Raw genomic sequence first — 20,976 nt, 5'->3', positions numbered from 1 at the left:
CTCATCTTCCATGTGTATTTCTGCCAGAGTGGTAATGTGTTTTTCTGAATCTGTTTTAGGAGCAATATTCTGTTTGCATGTTTTCTCTTTTAAATAGAAACGTAATGTGTGCTCATCTATGGCAGTCTGCCAATCTTTCCTTGGGTCCAAGTATATTTGTACAGTTAGTTTTTCATTGTCGCTCTGCATTTTGTCTTGACACATTAATATAACAGTGACACTAGGTATGCAGCTATTCTGGAGATATACCTCCACAGCATCATTTGTTTTGGCAACGGTGTGACATTCATTTATATTGCTGTTTTGTGATTTTAGTTTCTTAGGCCTCAATGGTTTTTTGGTTAAGGACCACAGCACTCCATTCACCCCATCTATGAGAGGAGACAATCTTTTCAGGCAATCTGTCCCCATCAGAAATGGAATTTCACAAATAGATGTGATCAATACCTCTTGTTTCATTCTGTGCTTTCCTATTTTTATGTCAACCTCAGTTACACCTATGATGGGCACCTCCTCCCCATTAAAGTTATGCACTGGGCCTTGATTTGCCTTCACTGTGATCTGACTCTGTGGAGGCCTCCCTTCATTGATACTCTTTACCAGCTCCTTGGACATAATTGTGGCCTGTGCGCCAGTGTCAATCATAGCGATGGTGTGGCATTTTTCTTCTACAGTGATGGGTGCATAATATCTGTCCTCAACTTCCTCTAATACACATAAGAAATGTGAATTCTTACTGATTTCAGGGCTCACCTTTCTCAGGTCTTTTTGACTTTTGGCCAAGCACATTGGTAAATGAAAAGACATTTTTCCCTCCTTTTTACCCATTTCTGTGTGAGATATTTTATTCATTTCTCCATGTTCAGAGGTTTTTTGGAGTGTGGCCACTGTTCGCCCATCCATCTGGGTAACATCAGAGACCACATTACAACCTTCCAACTGAACATGTGTAACAACATCATTCAGCAATTTGTCATTTTTTTATTCTGTGCATTTGTGATCATTTAGTGTAATACCAGCCCTTTCAGCCTCTTCAAAAATATGTGGCTCAAAGAATTCTTCAGGTGATTGACTTGTACCCTCCTTGTGAGTATTTCCTTTTTCTGTCTGTGTTTGGTCATTGTTTTGCTTGCCCAGGGAAGGAGCTATGGCATCCCCACTTACTCCCTGTTCACTGGTATTCCCCATGCATGAGGCATTTTTCTTAAATCTGTTCCTTTGTTCTTTTGGAATTCCTAATGTTTCTTTTTCATTTGTGCAAATCTTTACTGTTTTATTTAGCTCTAAGTTAAACCGTACCTCTTTTTTAGAAGTATTTGCACTTTCTATCACAATTTCATTTACTGGTACTTTCATTTTTAATCCATTAGGCATCTCAGAGTTGTTATGCAAAATTATATCAGAGCAATCTGTCATTTTGGCACTGCGATTATCATGAGTACTTAGTCACTTTTCGGAAGCCCCCCGGTCATTGCTATGGCCATCAGCCCCCTCTTTGGAAGGTTGTTTTTGCGCTGTATAGAGCTTTCCTATTTGCTCAGCTAACATTTTCACTTGGGCCTCAAGGCACTGGAACCTTTCCATCTCTCTAGGATCCTCTTTCTGTGGCCTAGGTCGATATTGGTTGTTTTCCCCCTGATTGGATCTTTTCTGATACCTCTCAGGTGATTGATGTCGGTTGGGATGGTTTCTGAACTCTTGATTCATTTGTGGAGGGGAGCGGGTTGCACCCATCCTTTGATTATAGTCCCCTGGTGGGGAATCATTGTACTGGCGTGGACTGTAGTTCACGTTTTGCCTCATGTCCTGTCTCTCAGATTGTGGGTACTGGCCCCTATGTTGATTTCCATTATCAGTAAATCGATCCACATATCGGGGCCTATCCTGATTACCATATATCATGGTGTTGGGATCAAACCTACTCTGTGTCCCCAATGACTGGTAGGGACCATCATTTCTTTGATCTTGATTTTGTCTCTGGTTATTATTCATACCTGCCATATCAGGCCGATATCCTACCCGGGGTCTATCCCCTAAATATCTAGGGCTGATGTAGCTCTCTCTATTACTAGGATCATGTGTTTGGAACATTGGTACAGGAAATGGCGATCTTTGTTGATTACCCCTTTGTTCGGGTGTCACATTATTTTTACCTTGGCTTTGAGCAGACTCAAGGGACATTTTGGCTGACCTGATTTCCATTACTGTGGCTGAGGGTTCTTTAGATTTAGGCCTGGTATCTTTCATTTTATCACTTTCTCTACCCTGACAATAGAGTACCTCATATAGCTTTGTGCTTTGATGTACAATCCATTCAAGGGACTTGTCACGGTCAAATTCACGGACCAATTGGGATATGATGTCTTTCTGTAGCCCATAGAAGTATGCGGTTTTAAACTCATTGGAATTTGAGTCAAAAGATACATCAAAGCGAGAGAATGCTCTTTTTAAGTCTTGTAAAAATTGGCGAGGGGATGTATTAGGTCCAGCAGTAATTGTGTACGCGACTTTCTTTGCCTCCTGCAATGACTGAAAAGGAGAAAAATGACGCCTAATTTCTTTTTCAAACTCCAGCCATGTCATATTCTGCTGTTCATTTAATCCCCTTATGATGCTGGCCATCGGGGCATCTAAAGTTAAATGAAAATATTGTCTGTACTGTTCCCTAGGTATCTGGAGTGCTTTAAAAATGTCATGTACCGCTTCTAAGTGATCCTCAATGCAGCATTCACCTCCCTTTTTAAATGGTTTGATCAGGGCTTTAATGGATTTCATTATTTTTATGGGGCTACTTGTTGCAATGCATGGAATTGCACTATTTTGTGATTCAATCCTGTTTTCAGGTGTATGAGATTGGTGGCTGCCCCCAATGGGAGTATCAAATCCCCCAAGGGCGCTGCAACCAAGTTCAGTCACCGGCCCAGTCACTGGGGCACTAGCTCTTTGGGCAGAGCTAGAATTCACCTCCACTCCATTGAATGTGGTACCCTGCCGCCTCTCCTGGGACCTGGGAATGCACATTTGCTGTTCTAAGTCCTTACACTTTTTAAGGAGTCTGGTTGCTTCATTTTGCAAATAATTATTTTCATCATTCATTTTATTAATCACCTCCTGCATATCGCACATTTGCATTTGGCATTCATTGAACTCTTTATTTCTCTTGTCTCTTTCTTGAATCATTTTAATCATTTCTTGTTCTGCACTCTGGAGATCACCTTCTTTTTCGCAATGTTCTTTTTGTAAAATCTGCATTTCTGAAACAACCTCATCTTTATCCTGCCTAATGTGATCCACTAAGGCTTTTAAGTGTGCCAATTCTTGCTCACTATCTTCAAATTGTTTCTTGCTTTTGGATAACTGAGTATCAAAGTCTCTGCATTTTAATTGCATGTCTTTTTGGCATACATCCAATTCTGCTCTCAACATTTCATGATTTTTACTTGCCCCCTCTAATTCAGTCTTTAACCTGTTAATTAGCTGAGTATCATTCTCTTGAATTCGCAGGGACTTGTTTAAAATAAACCATATTTTGCCGCATAGCCGTATTAAACAGTCTTTCTCTGCACTTTTATCGGCTGCATTCAATAATCTTGTAAGGCAGACCTGAATTATGCTGCCTTCTGCAAAAATACTGTCTAGTTTTTCTTTCTGCACCTCACCCTGAATGCGGTTACTCCATTCTAACGTGCTATTCGAAGACCAATTCCCATGTGCAAATAACTTTGCCTCTAAATATTGCACTAGATCTGAGAATGTGGTTTCCCTTTGTGACATTCTGAAATTCGTTTTTAGTGGCACACTGCTATTATAAAATGGGTTCCCTTTAATGTGCAAATGGCAGTGTGAGACACGCTTGCCACGCCCAGTAGGTACTCTATGATCACTTTCCCGGCCTGCAACGCACCATAAATATGTAGGGTATTTTGTGGAGATTTGGGGCCTGACGGTATTTTATTACCGCCGAAAAATAACTTAGCAATAATCACTCTTTGTATTCAGATTTGGCCATGTGCAACAATAATACAATGGACATGCATTATTTCAGCACCCAGACCTGCATATTTGGTATACGTGGTTGGTGGTATTTTGGTGAGCATAATTCCCTTGTTTTATTTGTGGCCCCAATGTCCAGAATCCCTTATCTTTGCTTAGATTTTTCGTGTGATCACTAGAGAGACCTCAGACCTACATTTTAGGAATACCACATTTTTCAGTGATAGTGTTGGTGTGCCACCATGGGCGAACTCACTGACTTATTTACGACAGAGAGCTATATATGGTAGTCTTGTGGTAATTTCCACTACCTTATATACGGTAGGGAGCTATGTTCAGAGAGTCTCTCTTCCCGTTGGCTCATGTACCTCCAACAAGCTATGCTACAGTCACTCACAATTATTCATACTGATTCTGACATGCACACATCTGTCTTAAAATGACCATTGCACTGTTTAAAAATCTCCCCACATCATCGGCATTGTAATGGTAAATAGTAAATACACCACCCGTCTGTTTTCAAATATTTTTCTGTATTATAAAAGTTGCATTTAAACACGATCTCATTCTTTACAGAAATAAATAAAATGGTACAGTAAAAGCATTGTCTATGACACACTGCAAAGAGAGTGGCGGAGAACAGAACTCAAATTGCAACATTGGTATTTGATTAAGACACGCACAGGAATCCCCTTTCCTACACTGACTGCATATTTTCGTGCACACACGGCTCCCACGCTTATGTAATTACCTTATCTGTTCAAAGTTTTCTTCAGCTGTTCTCCTTCGGAATGTGGTTCCCTTGAAGATTAACCCCAGTAAAAGGATCGCCTTTCCTTTTCAAACCGGGGTCATTGCCTGGAATTCTCAGCTTTTGCAGATAGGAATGCCTCCAACCAGGAAAAGGTCTTCCTCCCAGCTCTGCCAAATCTTGACTGTAGCAGGACGCAGGAATCTGCATTCAGTCAGGAGTCCCACAGCCAGGTCTTCTCCCCAGTAGTGCAGAAAAATGTCTCCCTCTCTTTTTCCCCGATACTGCCCACTAAAACTTTCATCTCAGCCCTCTGTATGACGTGTCCCAATGAAATCCATCATCTCTCATCCTCCTACTCTCAACAATAGCTTCGCTTATACATTTGCAATTGTTGCAAATCTGACTTCCTTCTTCCTGCAGTTACTGTGCACAAAAACACGGAGAAGCAGGCAGAGAAGAGAAAAAAAAAAAATCTGCACACACATTTAAATGGCTTTCAGAGTATGCCTAATTCTGCAGTGGAGAACACATTTTATTAGTGGGTTATGTTAAATAAGGTTTTATTAGTCAGGTTAATGGTTAATAGGTTAGCTGTTAATTTTCAAATGTGTCTCTCGCACCATAGGCATTTCAGGTGAAAATAGTGTGCATTTTTAAATGAGCATGTGTGCTTTTAACTGTAAAAATAGATTTGCATCTTATATGTTAAAATCGTTTTTGACTGAATAGCCTGTCTTTCCTTGTTAATCTGTTAACCCATATAGCAATGCACCGCACCCTTGTGGTGGTGCTGCAAAAAATGTGCTACTTGTGCAGTAGTGCTGTACTCTGTGCTGTTTGCTACCTGTGCAGTAGTGCTGTACTCTGTGCTGTAACATGCCAAATATCCTTACATCCCTTACACAGGGCAGAAACCTTTCATAGGGCATAAAACCTCTGCTCAATAATGGATAGTTAATGAAAAAAATATAGTTGCTACTGGTTTTTTGAATAAAATGTTGTTAATATGGTAAGAGCTGGGCACAGTTCTCAGAGGTCACCCGCACATGGCTAGACTGACCTACATAGGTGCAGCCGGTCTGGGAATGTTTTCTAATTGTATCACGGCATTTTCACATGCAAAACCAACATGACAACCCTTCCTACTTGGGGATAGCGGCATATAGTGGTCCAGTCAGAATGGACATGTAAGAGCAGAAATATATTGTGGGAAAGCATCATGAAACTGCTCCTGTGCACTCTTGGTGACCGAATGCAAACTGTGTGGCTCCATTTTTCAGAACGTGTGCTCTATAATGCATCTTTTTAACCCATTATTTCAAAAATGTTTGGGGGGAATCAACATGGCCTCCCACATCCCCAACCCCCGACCCCCAAACAACCCTTTCCTTGGTTTGGCTCCCTCGCTAGGCTCAGACACCTCTGTATAATTGTGTGAAACATTTACACTCCTCTAATTAAAGAATTCACAAGCGTCACTGCTCATTTCAGTAATCTTGTTGCTTATGTTATGATGCTCAGAGGATCTAGGATAGACCCTGCCAGACAGTCATTTACTGTAATCTGTTCTGGACCATATGTCACGTGATGTTATTTCTTGTGATGGCATCATGGTGGAGGTTATGTGATGTAATTTCCTATGATCTTATAAAGCTACTTACTATTTTTGAAACAACAAGAATCCTACAGCTTTTTGATCACATAACGTTGGCAAGTATGCAGTCAAACCGTTCTCTTAGTAGGATTTTCTGACAGATAGCAAAAAATGACATGACATGCCTGTGAAGCCACAACACTTAAGCACCTCATACAATGAGTAACATCACATTTCATACAATAGCAAGCCCATAAAAGACAGAATAAGACTTCTGAATCTCTGCTAACTTTGCTTGTAAGTGCCTGTCCGGTGGCAGGCTTTATTATGCTGTGCCTACAAGTTGCAGGCAGTAGTCGAAGTGGGCGGGAGTGGTTGGGAGCTGTGCTCATCTACATTCTTTGTTTTAAGTTGGACTGTTCCAATCCTTTCATTTTAAAAAGAAACCATTCCGGAAAGATTTAATTTAACATAAAAGTGTAGGAAAAAGTTGAAACTTGTAGTTCCGTACACTTCACTGAACATTTGCATGGGCGTTTGTTTGGGGGGTTTGTATTGCGCATGGGAGGGGGCGTGAGCACAGGCCAGCAGGGAACACAGTTCCACCATTTCTTTTCGTACACTCCGAGCAGTGGTGTCAGGGCGCGACACACAGGAAGTAATGAGTGCACTGTTGTCCAGTATTCACCAAGCTGTAATTCCAGCCAGGGGGGAGTGGCCATGATGCTACACGGTGGAGATTGGTTAGGACACTACACGCGAGGACGAGAAATAAAAGCCGGGTGGGAAAGCAGAGCACTTCGTATTGGGGCTAGCAGCAGCACGGGCGAGATGGCTACCGGCGGCATGGCGTCCACGCTGGTCAAGGTGGTGGACAACGCCTGGGCCACTATGGAGGCGGGGGAGGTACTGCGGGTGGCCGTGGTGGCTTGCCTGCTCCTTGCGTTCCTGAAGGCGGCGCAGCTGTACACCAGGAGACAGAAGCTGATCAAAGCCTTCGACCCCTTCCCGGGTCCACCCGGACACTGGCTCTTTGGGAACGTCCGATCGGTAAGAATGCTGATTAAAAGTGGCGCCACTGGGGACGTCTCCGCTTTCGTCCAAGACAAAGGGTTCATGTTAACCGTGCAGCACGTTGTATTTTGAAACACTTGCAGTCGACTCTAAGTAAGCCGTAAGGAGACGTACTAAAAGTGAATGTTGTGCTAATTTCACGACTCGCGTGCCTTCTTTGGTGGCAGACTGCGACGTGCGACCCCACTGTGGCAGGTGAAAGGAAATGAGCATAAAATGCACGTTTATTGACTCGTAGTCTTAATACGTCGAAAGTGAGAAATGTTAACCTCGTGTGTTATAATTTTTATTTTTTTTAATAATACATATCATAAAGTGACTAGCCCAAGATCACACCGTGAAGAGCAGTGGGGAAAATGCGGCGAAAAATAACTCGCTGGTACTACGACACACAACACAAAAATAATATCTCCCTAAATGTATCTCGCTGCAGTTCTTGAAGAAAGGGGTACGCTGGGGCACATAGAGAAAATGCGATTCGCCCAAAATCACACGGCGTGGTTAAAGTGGAGAATCTCGCGGGAGAAACCAAATCCCTGGCTACCACAACCAACACATTCACCACATCTGCACGCCTATTCTTTAATGCCCAGCGTGGTCTCTGCTCTGTGTGCATAGAGATTTAAAAACCCATTGCAAGGGCTCTGTCACAAAACACCTGCACCCACAAATGTCATGCATGTTCTCGTCTGGTCAAACAATAAAAACTTCATTGGTTAAAATAGGGAAGGGCACTAGGAGTTGCTAGGTACCTAGTGGCTTAACAGATAGTGCGTTTTTTTTTGCTCTGGCAGGTAGTGCCGTGTATACCCAATTTATGTTTTGAGTTTTATTTTGCTCCACTAGCCACCGTAGTGGTCTAACTGCGTAATGCTTTTCCAAAAGGTGGCGTAGTAGACCATTAATGGCGAAGCACACCCGAAGGAAGAGATGCAGTTTGCAATGCCTAGTGACTTGAGCGAGATCTGGGATTGCCCATCTGACTGTCAGCAGTGAGATCCCAGAGTGGAAGGTGTACAGAGCCAATGAGGTGGGAAGAGGTGATCGGGTGTATGTGCCACTGCCCACACCCCATAGTGCTATTCCCGCACTCTATGCACACCATGTTAGAGAGAATTCTCATAAATGTGCCAATTCCCTTCACCTTAGAGAACCCCAGCAACTTTGCTGGATTTTGAGGACTTGATTTTTTTTGCTGGAAAGAGTGTGAGCCTTTTTCCCCGCACTCTTTCATGTATTTTTGATGTGTGGTTTACATTTGTGTACTTTCACTTGGGAGTTTTAAGATTCCATAGGCATCTTTTCATGTGTGTTACACAGCACCCTCAGTGCAGTGACACAGGGATGTCTTTTTAGACTTCCCAAAGGTTTAAATGCCTTTTCTGGCATAAACTATTTTCCAGAGAATGTAAAGTGAAATTGACTTTACTAGTCTTTTCCAAATTCATAGACCCAGGCCACACCATTTTACAATGGAGTGCTGGACGAGTTACATAGTATCCCCTGTGTCTAAACCCTCATGTGCCTCCCATTAAAGGGATCCAGGCATGAAATAAATGGACCCCACTTCAGTGAGCTCTGAAAAAACAACAGTGAATTGACTTTACAGAATTCTCCCATCAGGTGTAGCCAGTTTAGCCAATGTTGAAGGATCATGGGAGTAAATGTCTAAAACATCTGAAGAATTGCAGGTTGTATCCCTGCACACTTAATCCATCACTATGGGCACAGTGCATCTGTGTAGGGGCTGCATGAAGATGGCAATATTCCCCCCACACACCCAGGCTGTATGTTTTAACCTTAAAGTGACCGCTCAGTGAGCATGGGGAACTCTATGTAGTTGTGCTAAAATAAATGCTTGGGACCCCCTCCTTGTTGATGACAACGGATGTTCTCAGGCGACATGGCTTTTGTTTTCTTCACCTCATACGCCCTTCTGGAAACCAGGCACACTAATTGCCTAACATGGGGATGTGCGTGCCTGCTTCACCAGCGTGGAGCTGGCATTTGGAAAGCGTAAACTGCAAGAAAACCCTCTTCCACTTCTGCTTGAGCCGCACATATTTAATACCACAGTAGGATCTGAACCCCTGGGGTAGGGGGGTGTTTCAATCAAGACTCGATGACAGTGGGACATACTCGCCGCTTGCCACAAACTCTTGAGGTTACACCTGAATGAACCACATTAAAATCTTAGTGCCGCTGTCCTCCAGTTCCTTGGCAGCCCTGGGGCGCCTCTGAGGGCAATGCACAAGAAGACATTGTACTAAGGATTAGCCTCGCATAGTAATGTGAACCAACACCTGAGCAGGTGCTTGTAGTTAAAATGAAGGCAGTCATACCAATGCTGAAATTGGCATGCTGCTAGGCGCCCAGCCTGCTGACTATTCAAGGAAGCCACGCTACATACACCCAGTTCCCTAGAACCACCCTGTAAATGGCAAAATGAAACCCACCGTCACCACAGCATGGCTCTGGTATGTAAGGGGCGTGAGTTCTAATAATCGCCTAATTACAGTGCTTAAGTGGCGTGAGAAACCGAGGAAAGCTGCAACTTCGAGGCGTGGCCTCGGTTATGGGTGTGGGCTGAAGTGCCCCACCCAGCACGGGTCAATAAAAAAGGCAAGTTTTTAGGTGAAGTCTTTTTTTAAAATAAAAAATAAATATTGTGTCCTTTTCCTTTTGGCGATTCACCCGAGCCCTGCCGGTGACAAGCCAGTGTTACATTGCACTGTGCTGTTTCATGGAATTCCAGCACCTACAAAACAGTTCCATGTGTCATTGGCAGGGCTGGTTCAAATCCCCAGCACAGGACAAAAGAAATGACTGCGTTTTTTATTTGTCCCATCGAGCCCTGCAAATAGCAGTGTTGCAGCACACTGCTAAATCATAGGTGCACACTTTCTTTTGTGCTAAATCATAGGTGCACACTTTCTTTTGTTTTATACAACGGACTCCTTGACACGTGTCAAGAAGTGTATGAAAGAAATAAAAAAACAATCCACCACCTACGTAATAGCACAGTGCAACGTGACACTTACTAGTCACCAGCAGTGGGCGGGTTAAAAAAAAAAGTGGTTGCCGGGGCTGTTCAGGGTAGTTTGATCCCCGGCTCGATTGAGGTTTTGAGAGACTGCTGGGACTCACCCCGGCTAGCCCCAGCCCACTTAAAGGCCAGCCTAATTATCACATCATTTTACCACCTCCTAAACGGGCTTTACGATATCCTCTGTCAATCTCTAAAAGACCATCAAACGCACTGGAAACCATGCCCAGTATATTACTAACCCATTCTTCAAGTTAACGGGATATCTAGCACCCGAGTGAGCCATACAATTTCCTAATAAACCAATTGATCTGCAGTCTTCTGCTGGTGGACCTCCCTACTCATACCTAAGAGGACGGAGTCCAAAGGAATAGCCCTGTTATATTTAAGTGGGGCTTCTTACCAGGACACCTGCTCCATCACCTCAGCAATGTACCCACAACAAACCTGCAGTCGACCAACTGCCAAAATACTCACTACCCGTTTGCTCCAACACACTGAAATCCTACCAGGTTGTATGATGTTGCAGCGAGCAGCATTGCACCCTAAAGAGACAAATTCCCCACTGCATGTGGACTGGCTAGCGAGTCACCTGACCAATGCAATGACTTCACTGCGAGCAGTGCTTTAAATGGAAAAGAAAGTGCAGATGCTCGCCAATCTAGGCTTTAAGTGAGTCGGAGCTCAGACCCAGTAGGGTCCAAAAACTACTCTCGTGCTGGGACCCAGCTGGGCCTTTTAAGCCCAGTTCTAAAGTCGCCCTATCTCCCCGCACAGTCATGTACTTTCTATGTGCGTCTTGCTCTTGGTCTCGCATTTTATTTGTACCAGTTTCTATTTGTATCTCTCCCCACTTACGTTCACTCCAATCATATTTTCACCCTGTTCCACTCTGTCTACGTCGCTTTTTTCTGAGCTTGGGCCTTGGGACCCTGGCATACTAAAACATTTAGAATTGGTTCCAATCATAAAATCAGTATAATGGGGTACTTTTAAGTCATTCTGTCAGCACTGCAGTCACCTCTCGAAGACACCCATCAATCAGACTGATTTTGCCCTGATTTGCTGCCATTTTTGTACTGTATACAAGTTGGCAGGCTTTGAAGGAAAGTGGGTCAGAAAGACAACCAATACTATATGAATAAGCATGATCTATGACTCAACTGAGGTTCTTAAAGTGAAAAGCCACAGATAAACTCACAATCCCCATTGAAACCTGCTAAGGGACACAGGGTGGTTGTACGAATGAAACAGTGAGCAGAAAGGTGTACAACCTGGCTTCAAACCTGACCATCTGAAAGTAGAGCTGCAGATTTTACTGAGGGCAGCATACCACGCCTGTGCCTTGGTTGCAAGAGGCCATTATCTCCCCTCTGCTATTTGCAGAGAGAGGACCACTCTCCGTAACACTGGCTTGTTAGCAGCCCCCCGTGCAATTTTGATTGCTAGCACCACGAAGCGCAAATGCATTGAAATTCAGATGCACTTGGGTTTAAAAGCATTATCTGAACTTCGTGGTGCAGATTTAATTACCTACTGCCGTGTATTAGCATAGCATAGGCATTTCCATGGAATCCGCCAACTTTGACCAGTTTCTAAAAGCTGGTGGATTCCATAGGAACCTAATGCATATCTGAGAATATCCGATTCAGATGTTTGACAGGTGTACATTTTTTTTTTTTTTTTTTGGAAAGGTGAAGAGGAGGGGTTTGTGGGCATGTAGGTTTTGTTCTGGATACCAAAATGAGCCAGTCAAAATCTTGAAAATCCATTTGACTGATAAATAACGTAAAAACCACAGGTTTTTCATTATTATTATTATGTTTTAGTCTTTATTTATTTTTGTATTTTTTTTTTTTAATCATCGACCTATCTTCCAGAACCAATGGCGCGCTTTACAGACCCGAGCTTGTTCTTTTTCTTCTTGCTGATAGATTATTATCCATCAGCTGTGATTTTTGGATACCGAGGCTTGAGCCTCATTACTCCATCTTCTCGGGTTGAGTATGTAGTCATGGGTTTGTATTCTTCTTGGTCTGTGTGGTCTTGTTACAGTAGGGCTGGTTTCCCAGGGTCTTCGCAGTGATGAGCCGCGGGTAGCGGTCGAAGGGGTTTGCAGTGGTGGCAGTGAGTCTTCTGATCCGAGGGTTCAGGTTCTGATCCAGTCTATGGCAGAAGTTCTTACTCAGCTTCGCTAGATGTTCGTCCAACATCTCCATGTCCAGGTCTCTGTGAAGGTCTGCTATCCTTGTGAAGATTGGAGCTCCAGACAATATCCGCAGGGCCTTGTTCTGGACTATCTGTAGACTCTTCCGGTGTCGCTCATGGCAGGTCATCCATGCTGGGGAGGCATACGTCAGGGTTGGTCTGATGATCGCCTTGTAGACGTTGATCTTTGTCCGGAGGGGCATGGACTTGCTCTTCAGGAGTATACAACAGTACAGATATACAGGTGAAGAGGGGGCGGTGAAGGATACAAAGGGGCACAGCTCTACAGGACAGCGGGGCAGATGGCATTTAGGGAGGTGGTGCAGGGGGGGCATTGTGAAGGCCAAGGTGTCGAGGAGGAGAGACTCCTTGAGAGGTGGCAATTGAGTTTTTTTCTGAATTGTAGGAGCTTGGGGTCGAGCATGAGGCTGACTAAGAGGAGATTCTGTCGTTTTGGGTCGTAGGCAGAGAAGACTTTGGTGGATTTCAAGTCTGCACCTGTCCTGGCTTCAGGTGGTGTGCTGTCTGCCAGAGCTTGGTGACTTGAGGGTGTCTGCCTCATAGATTATGCAGCAAGATTTAAAGGTGATTTGAGCATGCAGTGGAGACAGTGAAGCTCGATGAGGGCCTGGGTGATGTGGTCGTATCTGCGTAGACCCTTTGAGGTGTGCGACCACATGTAGGACACTTCTCGGGGGCACAAAGGAGGACGACGGGAGGCTTTCGAGGAGGGTATTTTTCCTGACCAGGCGGGATAGGACCAGTCCTTGAACGGTGGATCTAAAGCTGTCTGGAAGGAGGCTTGACCTTCTGCAGGAAGGAGAGCTGATACCAAGCTGTCTTGAATTTTCTTAGCTATATGTTTCTTGAAGGAGAGGTGTTGGTCGATGTGGAACCCGAGGGACTTGGTGCAGGAGGTGAGCTCGGGTGTCAAGCCCTCAGGGTTTATGGTTGATAGCTAGGTCTGTATGTCTGGGTGTTCAGTGTTGTTGGTGAAGAGTAGAAATTCCTTCTTGGAGGGGTTGAGCTTCAAGTATGCACTGGACATCCAGGACTGGATCAGCACGAGGCAGGTTCTGAGCTTGTGGATGCCCTTGATGGAGTTGATCTTGAAGTATAGCTGCGTGCCGTTGGCTTATTGGTGGATGAGGATGTTGTGTGTGGCTAGGAGGGCTCCCAGCGGCTTCATGTATAAATTGAAGATCACTGAGGAGAGGATAGATCCCTGTGGGACTTCACAGGTGATGGGTAGCATTGCCGATCTAAAATATTCCATATGAACAACTTCTGGCGGTTGGCATGGTAGGACTTGTACCAGTGCAGGACAAGTTTGCTGATCCGCATGCACAGATATAGGGTGTCTGTGTGCACCTGGTGGTCTACTGTGTCGAAAGAGTTTGAGCAGGACCAGGAGGCAGGGGTAGCTGTCAAGGATGTTGAAGACATTGTCAACCACCTTTATGGTTGCCGTCTCCGTCCTGCATCTGGGTCTGAACCCTGAGTGGTAGGTTGGGAGAAGATTATAGGTGTTGATGTGTTGCTGTAGCTACCGCTTTCTCGATGATCTTGCCTAGGAAGAAAAGTTGGATGATGGGGCGATAGTTACCTAGGTTGTCAGAATCCAGAGTGGGTTTCTTTTAGTAGAGGGAGGATTTGTCCGGTCTTCAGGGTGGATGGAAAGGTGCCTGGAGTTAGGGAGCTGTTGATGATCTCCAGGTAGCGAAGGGAAGCATCTGAAGGGAGGGTCTTGAGGATGGATGCTGGGAGGATGTCATCTGTATACGATGTGACTTTGAGGTGCGACCCTCTGTAGAGAGTATTTTGAATGTTTTCCAGGTCAGGAGATTCGCAAGGAGGGACATGAGGGGTCTGTGGATGCAGAGCTGGTATCTATGTGCTGACGAATCTTGCTGAAGGTGTTGATGGCAGTTGGTTTTTCGATGGAATGTGGTATGGCAGGGGGGCTTGCGAGTTACCATAGTGCTTGACCGCTTTGAAGAGATCTTCACTTTTGTTTTCTGATTGTAGGAGGGCTTGGTATTGTTGGTTAGTGGTCAGGCGGTTGCTCCGAGTTCCTTGAGGAGCACCAGGTCGGAATGTGGTCCTGGAGCGGCGCCAGGTTTTCTCTTGTTCCCTGATTAATCTTTTGCTGAGGTTGTGTTCTTGCGTGTACCAGGGTGCTGATGGTTTCGGTTTGCAGGTGCGTTGTTTCAGAGGCACGTGTCGGTCGATGGAGGCTGAGAGGGTAGAATCATAGTTCGGTTGGGGGGTGTTTGTCCATGTGAGGTGGAGGTTGGTGCGGTCTTCCATGAGGGCTTGCACTGGGAAGTTCTTGAAGGATCTGAAAGTTTTTCTGATGGACATCTGCTGGTAGTGCTTGACTAGGGTGTTGTGTAGGATCTTGAAAGGCACGGCCAGGTGGTCAGACCAGTCAAGCAGGAGAGGAGAGCTGTAGTGGAGGGCAGGCAGTGCTATGATGATTAGGTCGAGGATGTTACCATGAGCTTTGGGTGTTTTGTGTGCTGTGTATGGCTGAGGCTGTCAAGAAGGCAGAGGAGAGCTTCCTTCATCCGTTTGGTGGCCTTGCTGCCTGGGAGGTTGAAGTCTCCTAGGAAGATGTTGGCATGTATGAGGCACATGGTGATGACCCGGTCAGTGAAGTGTCTGATGAAAGCGGTGTTGGGTTTAGGTGGTCTGTAGATGAGATGGAAGGTGACTGTGTCCATCCGGGTGAGCGGGAAGTGGCAGGTGAGGACTTCGAAGGATCCAATGTTGTCAATGTCAAGTCTGGTGCAGGGCCTGAGGTCTTCTGGATGACTGCAAGGTCTCCACCTGTCTAGTTCAGTCGGCCTCTGTGTTGGAGTCTATAGCAGTCACGACAAGGACGTCTAAGATGTGGATGGGGATGGATGTCAGCCAGGTCTCGGTGATGAAGGTGGCATCAAGGTTGTGTGTAGTGATCTGATGTTTGCTGCATGGGGGATACCTGAGCGGACGTTGACAAGCATCAACTTCTGTGTTGTGGGCTTGAGGTAGGTGTGGTTGCTGAATTGCGAGTTCATGCCTTACAGGAGGGTCATTGGTGTTGCCTGGTGATGGTGGGTATGTGCTGTGGGAACAGAGGGAGAAAACGCATGTCAGCGCATGCTTACCAGTTGTCTGAGCAGGGGTTCATTCTTCTGGATTGCAGAAGTTGAATGGATTTAATGAAACCACATTTTTCCATGGCAACAGATGATGTACATTCAGATACTTGCACGATGACTGAACTCGCTATTTTTTTGGTTTCTATGGGCCTCATTGCAAGTAGGGCAATAAGGGATACCGGACACCGATAAGGAGACCGGTGCCGGTAATCCCTTACTGCCCTACTAAGAGGTCCCTTAGCGGGTCCCTCCTTCAATGCCTGGTTTTACCAGGCGTTATGGACGGGACCCGCCAAGGGACTTCAGAGCTAATAACGGTACCGCAAATTGCGGTACAGTTATTAGCTACTTCCCCATTCCCATTGAGCCCTATCGGGGCTTAAATGGGAATGGGGAATGGATTTTTCAATGGGAACTTACCGGTCCCGCAAAGGTCGCACTACACCGGTAAGGCCCCATTGAACCAGGTCGGAGTTGGTACCGGTATGGGAGGTAGTCATGGCGCAAATTGCGCCATTACTACCACCATATTCGAAATGGGGCCCAATGTTGTGGAAGTGGTAAGTGCAGCAATTAGCAAACAAATCCATTCTGTCGCACTGTCCATCACCAGCAAGCCAGAACCTTTCGCCAGCAAGAGCATTGCCCATTGACATCTGTTCGAGTGTCCATGCCTGGCTAATGGCGGGGAACAAGAAATCCTTCTGATATTTGTAGTACTGGGTTTTTGAAAGGAACTGGTGTGCCACAAAGTAAAAAAAAACACTTGATATTGTACTGTACGCTGATCTGCTAAACAACAAAGAAAATTAACAAAGTATGTTTCCAGAAGCCACTTTTCCAAGTATAGGTTGAACAGACCATGAAAATGAGTTTTGGTGGTGTACACAGCTACCCTCGATCTTCAGGTTGGTGCATTTGACTACCCAAGTAAACTTCACCAATGGCTCCCCCCCCAAATCCTATGCAGTTTATGATCACATTAAATCATTTTCAGAATCTCGATCAGGCAGCAGTTGAATACAATGGCCCTCATTAGGACCCTGGCGGAGAGGGTTTTACGCCGGCGTAGTGCATGGCGTACCTCTCCGCCAGACTACGAGTTCCCGTAGCGCCATGGATGAATTTTACGCCTGCTTTTTGCAGGCGGAGAAATCCATGGCGCTACGGGACCTTGATGTTAATTACGCCACCGTAATTTACGGTGGCGTAATTAACGCCTTCCCCACTCCCATTATACCCTATGGGGCAAGAATGGGAATGGGGAAGGGTAAAAATGGGGATTGGGGACTTACCGCCCCGCCAAGGTCGGCATGGGGCGGTAAGTCCGCCAACCACCTTGGCGGAGTTGGCAGCTTAGCGCCATGGACCATGGTGCAAATTGCACCATGGTCCTCCGCCAAGGTCGTAATGAGGGCCAATGTATTTTAGTTCCTTTAATAGCCAATCGTCCATAAGTGTATTGGTTTTTCGATTCCATGGTGGTGGATAAGTCCAACTTATCAGGCAGCCTCTCAGCCGCGGGGAGGCTCAGAGCGGGGATGGCCCCGCTTCGAGCCTCCTCATTGGCTGAGGGGCTGCCAGGCCCCCCGGTGGGGACAAAGGCCGTGGAATCCCGACAGAGGGATTCCTGGCTGGGTAGGGACAGGGCGAGAGCCAATCAGAATGCTTGTTGCATTCTGCTTCGCTCTCGCCGGGTTACTAATAAATATTACAAAACATTTAAAATGTATAACTGATATTTCACAATATCTTATGTGTACCTCTTGTCCATGTGTCTCTTCAGTTTCGACCGCTTACATACCTTGAACATAACAAGTTAAAAAAAACATTGATTAAATGATAAACAATTTAATGTTAAAATCTTTGATCTCACAACGTACATCTTGAGAAATTTGATTTTAATGATGATCGACCTTACAATATTAGTTAAACTATGTAAATTGATACGGTAATCGTCTGATTATGTCAATATTAATTTTAAAATGTTTAAAGTCGAACAGTGTGTACATGTAACATTTTAAAAAGACATTTGCAAACTGTACCCGATAACCTTCGGAGCTGTCACAGGGAGTTGGGGCGAGATCATCCTACAAACATATTGATTAAATTGTGGCCCCTTTAGTGTAATGTTATTTTGTTTCACCAATTCAAATTTTTGCTAAGCAGGTAATGTTTATGAACAAAAGCTTACACCATTCATATAGTGAATGGGTCTGTTATTCAGTGACAAAGTACATTTTTATGAAGGTTTACTTTCATTGTTGCATGTGTTTCTGCGATAAATACATCAAGGCTGGAATTTGCTGCCCGTATTGCAAATTATTGCAAATTATCCAAAAAAATAGGCTGTCTTAAATGTAAAAAAGATATTATTAATCAATAACTATTAGTATAAATGATCACTTCTCATACCTCCTCCAGACCGGTTGCAGTAGTAGAACGTTGTTGAAGTTCCAGGCTCCGCCTATGTAACAGTAATTGTAGTAATTTTTTTTTTATAGTTTATTACAAACTTTTAAAAGAAATGCAACACAACACATTTTCTTATTTCTCTATACAAATATATCCTTGTTCAAAAAAAGGTGGGCAAAAAATTACTTTCAGTCCCCTAGCAAGAGATTTAAGTGACGCAGAGGGCATCTAATCAAGGGTTTAAACGGTGTTATGATCGCACCTATTGACTGTTAGGCCACTTAAGAGCCTATACATTTCTCGTGTTTTCCCCCCATCACTAGTAGTTCTCAGATGTCTTGCTATCACATCCAGAAATGCTATTACTGCAAATGTTAATTTGTTATTTTCACCAATATTCATAGCACTCCACCATTCTTCTGCAGTATACGTGGTGTATTTTGCCAATTAGTACCCGGCGAGAGTCAAGCAGAATGCAACACGCATTCTGATTGGCTCTCGCCGGGTCCTTACCCGGCCGAGAATCCTTCGATTCTCGGCTGGGAATCCAGCCACATTGTCCTCGGCGGGGGGCGTGGCAGCCCTTCAGCCAATGAGGAGGCTGGAAGTGGGGCCATCCCCGCTCCGAGCCGCCCCGCGGCTGAGAGGCTGCCTTCGCCCCCGCCGGGGACTCGGGTAAGGCTTTTTTTTTTAAACTCCCTTACTTCCCTCCTCTCCACCCCCCCCCCCTACTCCCACTTACCTGCTTGATCCTGCTTCCCCGGCGAGGGACGAGGGAAGCCTCCAGCTGTGTGGAGACTCGGACATGGCTGGTGGCTTCCCTCGTCCCTCGCCGGGGACGCAGGTACGTGTTTTGTTGGGGTTTTTTTTGTTTTTTTTTCCTTCCCTCCCAACCCCACTTACCTTCTGTTTCTTTTTTTTTCTTTCGGGAGCGGACGCGCTGGGAACCCTTGTGTTCCCAGCGCGTCCGCTCCCGATTGCCGCCATGGAAAGGGAAGATAGACTCCGTTTTTCCTTTCCATGGCGGGCATTTTCTTGGTCGCTTATTATTTTTTTTTTCTGTCCCGAAACGCTGCAGCGTTTCGGGACAGAAAAAAAGGCTTTTAGTGCCTCGGTCACGCACATAATGCGTGCCGGGGTACTAATAGCAATATAACCCTCGCGGCGGGGGCATTACCTGAGTCGGTAATGCCCCCGCCCCTCGGGTTATATTGCGTAAATCTTGTCCTATACATCTCGTTCTCTCATCTCTCAAAGAGGGGCAGAACAACACCATATGTTTCAATGAATCTTCAAAGTTATTACAAAAGCGACATGCGTATTCTTGCACACATTGCTCTCCTCTCCGATACAAGTTTTCTTTTGTTTCCCATGCATTTAATCTAAAGTTCATGAAGAGCCCTCTCCTCCTTTTGCACGGGACTTGAGTCAAGTACTTAGGGAGTTGATTCAGTTTCTTTGCTTCCGGTGGAGCATTTTTCATTCTTTTGTGCTGTCTTCTCTTATCCTGCGTTTCAATCCAGTCTTGTTCTAGAAGTCTTTTTTTGACTGCATCAGGGTTCTGGACAAGAGTTAGCTTATTAGTGTTTAACTGGATTAGAAACTTTTCACACGCTGCTCTCCAGGCACTCAAAAGACCATCCGTCGATTGCTGTTTCTGATTTTGTTTTACTTTTTTTTTTTTTTATAGAATACAGATTTGCTCAATATTATCATCGCCCAGGATTTTTCTGTAGAGGGTTAATGAGTTCCACATAACCATCACTTTCATGTATGATAAATTTAACTCGTACCTCATACAGGCGGTTGGAAAGCCTTTGGGCAAATTAAGAATTCTTCGCCATATCACATGCTCGCATCTGGACCAAAACTCCTGATCAATTCCAAACAGGGTCTCGGCTCCATATGTAAGTGCTGGGATTATTTTATTTCTATAAAAGCGAACAACTGGGAGCATGGAGAATTTCCAATATTTTATATTCATTTTTGAGGCTTGTGCAGCAAGTTGATTGCATTTCGACACCAGCTTTTTGATCATTGGTTCATCACAAATACTTGTGCTTATTGTCACACCCAGATATTTTGCCTCAAACAACTTTAAGGACTTCTTTTCCAGCTTCCACTGAAATTTTTGACAGGCCTTTTGCTTATGAGGTCTTTGTAGGTTCTTTAATAGGAGGATCTCGGTTTTTCTATACATTGATCTCCAACTTATTTTCTTCAATGTAGACCTTTAAGGCTGTGATCTTCCTCAGAAGGCCAATTGGCGTTAAATCCAAGATTGCGACGTCATCTGCATATAAGATCATATTAATGTGCTCTTCACTGATCTTTGGAGGGAAGGAATTTACATTACCCAGAGCTTCCCCCACGTCTGATATAAAAAAAAATTAAACAGCGTGGCTCCTAAGGGACACCCCGGTTTGACACCGTGAGCGGTTGGTATTGGTGGGGTAATGTGCCCTCTCTGATCAAGACGCACTTGGACCGATGTGTCCGAATAGAGAGCCTTAATTGCAGAAACCAAACTAGGTGGATACCCTTTTCTTTTCATTTTATTCCACACCATCTCTCTATCCACCCCGTCAAAGTTGTGAGCCAGATCAATAAGTGCAATATATATAGGTGTCTTTTGCCTTATCTCCTTCATTTTCAAGGAGTTCAGGATGAATAGATTTAGGCTACAGCCTACCCCTTTGACGAATCCGGTTTGCCTCACATTTGCTACTCCAGACTTGTTGATCCA

General features: G+C 44.8%; 1 protein-coding gene across 2 annotated transcripts in view; it reads left to right on the top strand.

Moving 5' to 3' along the window:
• The first annotated feature begins 6,965 nt into the window (after positions 1–6,965).
• LOC138548066 (cytochrome P450 4B1-like) overlaps positions 6,966–20,976 on the top strand; it is a 252,246-nt gene continuing 238,235 nt past the window's right edge. Inside the window, exon 1 of one of the 2 annotated variants that reach the window (XR_011291897.1) lies at positions 6,966–7,391. Coding sequence is in view for 1 of the 2 variants with exons in the window: in XM_069642253.1 (XP_069498354.1) it covers positions 7,062–7,391 (330 nt within the window). In the remaining variant the exon portion in view is untranslated. The remainder of the gene's footprint in view (positions 7,392–20,976) is intronic. The other variant, XM_069642253.1, reaches the window with a different exon arrangement.

The sequence above is a fragment of the Ambystoma mexicanum genome, chromosome 1q (assembly GCF_040938575.1).
Source record: "Ambystoma mexicanum isolate Mex_15411 chromosome 1q, UKY_AmexF1_1, whole genome shotgun sequence".
Classification (NCBI taxonomy): Eukaryota; Metazoa; Chordata; class Amphibia; order Caudata; family Ambystomatidae; genus Ambystoma; species Ambystoma mexicanum.
The sequence above is the reverse complement of the archived record's forward strand: the minus strand, read 5'-3'. Positions and strand labels throughout refer to the sequence as shown.